Source organism: Egretta garzetta, unplaced genomic scaffold, assembly GCF_000687185.1.
Source record: "Egretta garzetta isolate BGI_Z169 unplaced genomic scaffold, ASM68718v1 scaffold245, whole genome shotgun sequence".
Lineage (NCBI taxonomy): Eukaryota > Metazoa > Chordata > Aves > Pelecaniformes > Ardeidae > Egretta > Egretta garzetta.
The window spans coordinates 1,420,680-1,429,759 of record NW_009259721.1 but is presented as its reverse complement, the minus strand read 5'-3'; the positions used below and the strand labels follow the sequence as shown (position 1 = coordinate 1,429,759).

General features: G+C 46.6%; 1 protein-coding gene across 1 annotated transcript; it reads left to right on the top strand.

Moving 5' to 3' along the window:
• Nucleotides 1-172: 172 nt before the first annotated feature.
• Nucleotides 173-3,065, top strand: ATP5PB (ATP synthase peripheral stalk-membrane subunit b; the record flags this gene model as incomplete). The annotated part of the gene is made up of 5 exons (XM_035894903.1): nt 173-374; nt 1,236-1,399; nt 1,812-1,937; nt 2,158-2,337; nt 2,910-3,065. Coding segments are annotated over 5 exons (744 nt in total), but the record flags the coding sequence as incomplete, so codon positions are not given.
• Nucleotides 3,066-9,080: the final 6,015 nt, after the last annotated feature.

Below are 9,080 nucleotides of genomic sequence, written 5' to 3'. Positions count from 1 at the left end.
TTCGAAATAACGTTATTCAGGGCTTTTGTCTTTATCCTGCTAATTAACGTTGGGGGCTTCTACAGTAGTCGGGCCCGGGAGGAACCTCTGGAGGTTACCGAGTCCCTCCCACTCCGTCACGGGAGGCGCGGCCGGCCGGTGCCTGCGCATGCAACGGGAACGGCCCTGAGCCCCGGCCGAGGGTGGGGGGTTTAGGAAGCTTCACGGCAGCCTTCTCGTCATTTGTAGGGTGCTGCGCACCGCGAGGCTGCTGCATACGGCTCAGCAGCGCTTGGCCCCTTTGCCACCTCTGCCTGAGAAAGGAGGAGAAGTACGCTATGGTTTGATCCCGGAGGAGTTTTTCCAGTTTCTCTATCCTAAAACGGGAGTTACAGGTTAATATGCGCTTTTATTTATTTTTTTTTTTTTTTTTAAAATGTGTGTTTAGTTATGCTCATTTAGTTCTGACCACTGTTTCTGGCTGTTGAAAATGTAAAATATTAGGGAAAATTCTTTTTTACGTATGCTGAAGAATCATAGAATCATCGAATGTTTTGGGTGGGAAGGGACCCCCAGAGGTCACCCAGCCCAACCCCCCTGCAGGAGCAGGGACACCTTGAACCACATCAGGTTGCTCAGAGCCCCGTCCAACCTGGCCTGGAATGTTCCCAGGGATGGGGCCTCCACCCCCTCTCTGGGCAACCCCTTCCAGTGTTTCACCACCCTCATTGGAAAGAATTTCTTCCTTATATCTAGTCTAAACCTACCCTGGTTTAGTTTAAAACCATTACCCTTTGTCCTGTCACAGCTGGCCCTACTAAAAAGATTTTCCCATCTTTCCTATAGGCCCCCTTTAGGTATTGAAGGTTGAGAAGAATTGAGCCAGTGCAGCACTTCCTGGCTCTGAAGTAGGCACCTGTGCTTTAAGTAAAGGCTGAAAGAACATCACGAGCTTGATCTTGCAGGGAGATGTAGTTGCCCACTAACCCTCAAAACCTTTAAAGAGAGATTTTTTGCCTGTTTATGAATGAGCAGAAGTAGCAGGTCCCATGCAAGGTGCGAGTTGCTTCCGCTTCTAGTGAGTGCCCTCATGGTGCCCTTCCCCTCAGCAGTACTGGGTTTCTACTTTTTGGTGTGGTAGAAGAGCACAGTTCCCAATCTTCTTGCAAGCTTTAAGCTGGCTGCCTCTTAGGGGTTGGACTTCAGTGAGCCTCTTGATGCTTTGTACCAGTAACGCTCCTTTATTTTTTCTTCAGGGCCTTACATGTTGGGAACTGGACTCCTGCTTTACTTTCTGTCTAAGGAAATCTATGTAATTAACCACGAGACAGTTGCAGCCGCCTGCATATTGTCAGTCATCATTTATGGCGTAAAAAAATATGGGTCTGCTGTAGCAGATTTTGCTGACAAACTTAATGAGGTAACAACAGAAACCATAATTAACTTTGTAGTAGTTAATAACTGTTCTAAGTTATCTGCTTAAATATTTAAAAGAATACTGTGTCCAGGCTGTCAGAAAAGTCTGAGTCTAATATCTTCAGAATGTTGCTTTAATAAGATGCGTTCTAGGTCTTATGTTGCTATTGTTACATAAGTCTTCAAAAATGAACAGCCTCATACCAGCACGAATGATTTTTTTTTTTTTAAAGTACAACTGATTGTGAATCCTGATTCTTCTGTCTTGCCATCCTTCAACCTCAACCCTGACACAATGCAGTTCATGCAGACGTTTCTCAAATCTTAATGTAGAATTTCAGAAGTTAATTACAGATTGCTTGTTTTCCTTGCATCTTACTTTAATTCTGAAACATATTTTTTGTTTCTTCTTTCAGGAGAAAGTTGCTAAAGCTTTAGCTGTGAAAAACGAGGCTATTAAAGGTTTTGAGACTGCTATTGAACAGGAGAAGAAGGAGCAATGGCGGGTTGAAGGACGCAGTTACCTCTTTGACGCCAAGCGGGTATGCAGTTCCAGCTCCGCTGTTCACTTCCACTGCGGTCTGCTACGTAATCTGGGTGCCTCTTAAGCTGTGATGGAGTAACAAACCATTTACCCTCCGTGTGTCGCACGTGGGGCCAGCTCCACCGCCTGATCCAGTGACTTCTGCTGTAGAACATGCTCTGCTGCTGGTTTGTGTGCTGGCCTAACAGTAACCCTCTGATTTCATCTTCTGTCTCTAGAACAATATTGCTATGTTGCTGGAAACTAGTTATCGAGAAAGATTAATGACGGTCTACAATGAAGTAAAGAAAAGGCTGGACTATCAAGTGGCTATGCAGAATTTGAAGCGTCAGAAGGAACAAGACCACATGATTCAGTGGGTGGAGAAGAACGTTGTTCAGAGCATCACACCTCAGCAGGTACTTGCTTTTTTATAATCTGCTTTACAGTTTAGTCTGCACAAATATTTGCTGTCCAGTGATTCTGGGTTGAGCCAGACGATTATAGGTTATCTTTGGGTGACTTCCAAACGTGGCTGCAAGGCATTCCTACTGCTGAGTAAGAGCTCGCAGGCCCAGTTGCAAGGTGCCACCTGCTTGTGTTCTGGTGTTGTAAGGTAGAATCACATGTGGTGTTTGTTGCAGCATAGAGCAAAGCTGTGATAAGATGTACAGCTAACAGATCAGGGAACTGGCTCAGTAAAATGCTCTGTGTGAGACCATGGCAGCTTAAGATCTGCAGATGGGCTCTAGGTGTCCTTTCTCCTAAGGAACAAAGCAGAGAACAAAACAAGCAAGCGTGTTCCTAGCACTGCATGCAGGTGACTTAATGCAGGTCATTGTTTGGATTTGAATCTCTGACCATGAGCTATAATTGTGTCCCTTTCAAGCTGTAACTCAGTTTATGGGTGTAAAAAGGAGTATCTAAAATGCATTAGAATGCATCTTTCAGAAAGTCTGTCTTCTGAAAGCTGTTTTCCTTTCTTTTGCAGCAGAAGGAGAGTGTTGCAAAGTGCATTTTGGACCTGAAGGCGTTATCGAAGAGTGCACAGGCAGCAGTGTGAGCGCCTCCGATTCCACTGACATGTCTTGTTACTTACTGTTGGAAACTGTATGGTTCTAAAGTATCATTAAACAAACAAACAAACTACTCATTACTTCCTTTTTGTCTTTGAAGTAGCTGGATGGGTCCCATCAACTGCTGCAGTCAGTTTATAGTGGGGGATTATTTGCGACCGCAGCGTGTGGGAAAATGTGTGTTTCCTTATTTGGTCACGAGCACTTCCAGAAATGAGATGCAGAACTTCACAGTGAAAACCCTGGGGCTAACAGAGCGATCAGTTTTTGCTTTAGGATTCTGTGTGACAGTGACCTACAGGTACCCCCTGTGATTGTAGGCATGTTCTGAAATCAAAGCGAGGGCCATTACTTGGAGGTGCTCTGAATCCATGTCCTCGATTTGAAAATTAACTGAAAAAAAAAACCCCACAGCTACAACAAAGCTTCAAAGAGCGATGAAAAGGGTCTTCCTGTTGTGTGGGGAGGAGGATGTAGCTGGAAGGAAATGTACCAAAAGCTACCCGAAAACGTGGCTTCAACTGAACTCGCCAGGGCTAAGTTAAAACAGTGACATGGGTAAGGTTACTGTAGAGGGTCTGGGGTTTTAGGGGTTTTCATAGCAAAACAAGTTGCTTTTTTTTTTTCTGTAACGTGGGAAATAGTGTCTATTATGATAATACACACTGTAAAGCTTTTCATTTTATAGGAAGCTTTTTTTTTTTTTTTTTCCCTGAAGGATTTTGTTAAATGTCCCAGCTGAGCAAAGCACGTACCTGTGTGATCTCATCCTTCCTGTGCTGGGGAGTGATTGATTTAGAAAGCAAGTAAGCAGACCAGGGCGTGCTTGCATGCCCCTCTGGGATGGATTGGTACTGCAGCAGGGAAATGCTTATTCTTAGTGGAGTTAGAAAAATAGCACGGTTTTCTACACTTTACAACAGTTCAGAAAAAAAAAGGTGTTCTTTAGAGGCAAGAACCTTGAAAGTAAGTGAACTTGAGCTGAAGCTGGCTTTTTTTTTTCGATCGACGGTTCCGCTGCATGCAAATACCTTTCATAGTTTCCTGGGTTTTTTTTTAAATTTAAAAAAAAAAGTGAAGTTGCTCAACTTCCACATTCGTGTAGCCCCGTGTTTGAATGACGTTTGAGCTTTAGTTTGACAGAGATTCGTCTCGCAAAGCGAGCGCTGAGCTGCTGTGCCAGCACCTCGGGAGTCCCCTGGCAGCGGGTGGGCCGCGGCGCTGCTGGGAGGTAAGCCCGAGCCGTGTCGTCACTGTCCCGGCTTTTATTGCTGCAAACGTCGCGCGCGTAGCAAACCCAGAGGTCTTAAACTGTTCTGACTCTTCTGGAATGTGGGCAACCGCGGGCGTGCGGTAGAAAATGATGACAGCAACAGAGAAGAGGGTGTTTGCTCTCCTGTTGTCATCGGCAATGCCGCCACGCTATTCGCTGCTTGCCAGCCACGGAGCGAGGAATACCAGGGGAGGAATTCTGTAGTAGACTGGTGTTTCCTGATTCTGCCCTCACATTTGAGAAGGAAGTTCCCCTTCCTGCTTTGGGGGAGAAAGTCAAGGTAACTTGAGAAATAAAAACTTACAGGGGCGTTTCTTCGAAGCTGCTTTTGATTATGGAAATGTTCGTAGAGCTCACTCACTTCTAGCTGCTGCAGAAATAAAAACTGTGGGTGCTTTTTTAACTGTGTAGTGAACGTGCACGTGTGGAGGTGAGGCGTTGGGAAGTAGGATTCGCGATGAGTGATCGCTGGGTTTGCAGCTGTGACTTTGTGCCCGTTTGTACAAGGAGTCTGAAAAGTTGATAAAAACGAAATAAAGTCCGTGAGTTAGAAGAGGGCGATGGGCATGTTGTGCTCTAGGGTGCGTGTATGTATGTGTATATAAACAGAACTTTTTTTTCCCCCCCTCCCTTTAGCTTCTCTGACTGTTCACTGCTCTTTGGGACAGAATGGGAGGAGGTTCCACAAAAGTGAATCCAGGTATTCTCTTCTTGAAGGCATTTTCTTAGACGCAGTATTCTTGACTAAGTTGACTCAAAAGGGGGTGCTGGGGGGTAGCTTAGCAGGAGATGTCTGCATGTTGGGAAGAGCTGCGTGGCTGCCAAAGGCTGCTGTGGGCCAGTAATAATGTGAATAAATTTTTCTGTCTGGTGTTTCCACTTTCAGCCCTTTGATAGAAAAATATTATACTGACGATAATGCTTGAATAGGCGCGTGCCTCTCTGGTTCTTGCTGCCTGTAGTATTACTGGAGAAGTTAATGCGTTTTAAAACCAGGGTTTGATTTTTTTTTTTTTTTTTTTTTTTTTTCCTATTCAGTTCCAGTTACACCAGGACCCGTTTCCACTACTGTCACTGTACATACCACTACAGCTGACTTGAAAGGTTCAGAAGTCAAATGCTGGATTGATAAGTAAATGCTCCACCTTTATTTGCTGACATCAAACACAGAGTTCCCTGAGACTGCAGATTCCTCCTGTATGGGAGGAGTTCTATGGAATATGTTTTATGTCTGGTGGTGTTAAACTGTTGCTTAGAATTTCCTAGTCTGTGCACTAGATATTTAATTCACAGTGATGTTTAATGCGGATACGTACCTTTTAGTCTCCTGGGGCTTGGGATAAACGCGTTACATTTCATAAAGTTTGGTGAATTTGAGCATTACTGATTCTCCAACACCTCTGTTAAAACAGGGGATTCTGACTCTGTTTTCTGTGTATCAACAGCCATGAAATACTCTACATATTGCTCGCCTTTATCTCTGGCATCCTGTCAACTGTTCTGGTTTTTGCAATCATCTACGTCTGCAGAAAAAGTAAGTGGCACAGCAGAGGGAGTAACAGCAGCGCGGTGATCCAGACCTGCTGGCAGAGAAGTGCTTAGCATCTCGCGCTGCACATCTTAACATGGGTGGTGCTACGTTTCTGTGCTCTTCGGGCTGCGTCTTACCGCAGAAGACTACAGAATTGGCTTTGAAAGAGGCTCAAATTATGTCTCCCTTGAATAATTAACATATTGATGAGCAGGTCATTCCTGGCAGCAACTCCTCGTGAATCACCATGGGGCTGTTTTCAAGGAAGAATTAACTTAGCACTGATGAGTTGTGGTGGGTTTTGTTGGTTGCATTTGTTTCGGTTTGGTTTTTTTCACCCCAACTCTGGCCGCCCAGAGTTCTCCCCAGATTCATCAGTCGCTTCCACCCTAGCCACTTCCAACGGGTGGGCAGGCACTGGGGCTGCCAAACTGCTGGCTCTGCACCCAAGGTCTGTGTTGGATTTTACAAGCTACGTCGAGGCCGTGCACACTGGTGCTGCTCTGTCACCCCACTCCTGCGCCGCTGTCTCCAGACACGGCGCAGAGAGCTGAGACTGGTACCCCTTTCCTTCCTAGAGCGTAAGAGATCTCACCAAAATTTACAAGAGGAGGTTCCCTCCCAGGCAGTGACTGAGGAATCTGCTAAGAACGTCCAGGTAAAGGTCACAACTGTTATTTCTGATACTTTATGCAGAGGCTTCAGATTCTTGATAGCATGGTAAATATTAATTTGCAACGGAGGGGAAAGAGGTTTGCTCTTGCAAGACTCAGGTGTTAGTCGACAGTTCTTTTGACTAAGGAAAAGCGCTTTCTTTTGCGCATCCAGGGCTTCAGCCTGTGTTTGGAGTTGCAGGGAGTTACCTGGGGAGGTACCTGGACGGTAGGAGGAAAGATATTCCTCCTCCGTTATCAGAGGGCTCAAATGCCATACTCCCCACGTATTTCAAGGGTTCTGGGGCTAAACCACACCACTAATGAGGCAGGTTAGGGGAAAATCTTTTTAGAGGACAAGCATTTCTGCAGTTTTCCTTCACAGTATTGATTGGAAGCCCCTAACACAGAGTTGACCCAGGGTCCTGAGCTAGACTAACAACTGGTCTGATCCAGCGTAGCATTGACTGATTTCCCATGTGCAGGGACAGACTGTGCCCGCTTATGGGGTGTGGCACTGAGGAGAAGTTAAAACCATGAAATTCATGCTGAGATGTGGTGCTTTCACACTCTTACATTTGTGGCTTCTTTCACATCCTCAGAATGAGGTTGCCTACGCCACTCTGGCCTTCCAGAGGAGTTGGACACAGATGCCTGTGGGATGATGAAGCTTCTAGTGAAATGAAGACACTTGTGCTTTCTGTGCATCAGATGCTACCAGAACGTTATATCAAGGCCTGTAGCTCTGAGAAATGCCAGCGCTGCTGTACGCAACGTCAGCTCATTTTATAGGTATGAGGGGAAGCTACTGCCTCCTATTCTGAACTGCTTGCCCACAGCTGTAGACAAATTGCTTTTTATACCGTATCTCCTCACCTGTAGAAATCTCAGCAAGTCCTTACAATGCACGTGTGAGGCCTCCATTTGTGTGTTTGCTATTTCTTTGAACTACCAGAGAGAACTGAAAAATGGAAATGCTACTCTCATCTCTTTGTGTCTGTGCCCTTGTGTTTCCCTTTTCTATCACTGACCGTAGCATTTTTCTTGAGTTTTGTTTGCCAAGTGCTCCGATCAGTTATTTTCTGATTATTGAAGTTATGATATTGAAATGTTTGTATGCAAATGTCTCCTTCCTGATTGGGTCATATTAAAAAAAACGCGCAATCACAGTGTAACACTCAAAACTTCTGGAAACATTAATTCATGTGTTGTTACCCATAGTGTTCTAAATATATTGTAAAAAGTTAAAAATCGCACCCTTTTCATAAGCTGGGGAATGTTACCACTAGCGACTCGGCCTCAGCAGCCACAGAGAAGCTTCTCTGCCTGTTCTTGTCCCCACGGGTGGGAGGAAGCAGGGTGATCTCCATCTGTCCTATGCTTGTCCTGCAAGGGTGACCTGGAGCTAAGCTTCCTTCTGGGCTTCAGAAGCCTCCTTGTTGCCGGTCACCAGAGAGCGTCAGGTTCTGGCAGGTAAATGCAGATAATTGCGTGCGTGCTATGGTGAACACCTCTCTAGAGGAATCTCTTAGGCAGGGCAAGTGCCTCGGGTCCGCAGCCCCCCGCGTGCTGCAGCTGAAGGTGGCAGACCCCACCTCCGCGAGGCTCCCAGCGGGCGAGACGGGACGTGCTCCCCGGCGGCGGCGCGCAGCTGCGGGTGGGCAGCTGGGTTTAGCTCAGCTTAGACGTGGTGCGTGCGGTGCCAGCTCTGTTGGGCTGTCCCGCCTTCGTGGCGTGACTGCAGAAGCTGGTGGCAGGCTGGGGGGGCCACCAAAAAGCAGGTGCGCACAGACGGTTACGTTCTGAAATCTGGCCTGAGAGGCGCTGGGGGTAAGGCTGCTGACCGTTTTACGGTGCCGGCAGTAGAGCTTGTGGTCTTTGTTTTGCTGTATCTGCTCTCATCTCAGCCATGGCAGTTTCTGCAAGTGCTATTTAATAAAATCCCATATTGCTCCTCCAAACGTGCAGCTGCTGAGAGGTTCATGAGGGATGATTCTAGTTGGCTCAGAATTATTTTTTTTGCTTAAAATTAATGTTAGTCTGCTGCCTGGCAGCACCTAAGGAACAAGAATGTCTGAAAATTTACCTGGTTTGCAAAAATGTTGTTTCACCATACCAACCAGAATGCAACCTTCCTGTGTTAGAGGTGCAAGACAAGGTGACTCATCACAGGCTTCCCCCTGAAACCAGCTAGGATGTTGGGTTTTTCTGTACCGAGACTTAGTACAACCATTTCATGTGCTTTGTGAAACGGTACCAACCCCAGGGCAGCAATTCTGTGTGCCTGCCTCGAGCGCCGAGTGGCGTGCAGCCCTTGGAGAGGGAGGGTGACAGGGAACCTCCGCTTGTTGCGTGGCTGCTCGTGAGTTCCCGACTCACGCCAGAGCATCCGTGTCGCTCTCCCTTTCCCGTGTCAAGAGCTCTGTGTAGTCACACGCAGCTTTTAATGGTAGCCATCGGCCAGCTCTGGTTTATAGACAGAAAAGGGAATTTGGGACAACTGCATTTGCTAATCAGAGTAGAGGAGGGGTTGTGTGTCCCCGGTTGCGCTGTTCTGGCTCTCCCATTTTCACTGTTCCAGTAGGGCTCTGCTAGAGGTCTTGGTGCTTGCAGTCTCCCTAAAGACAAG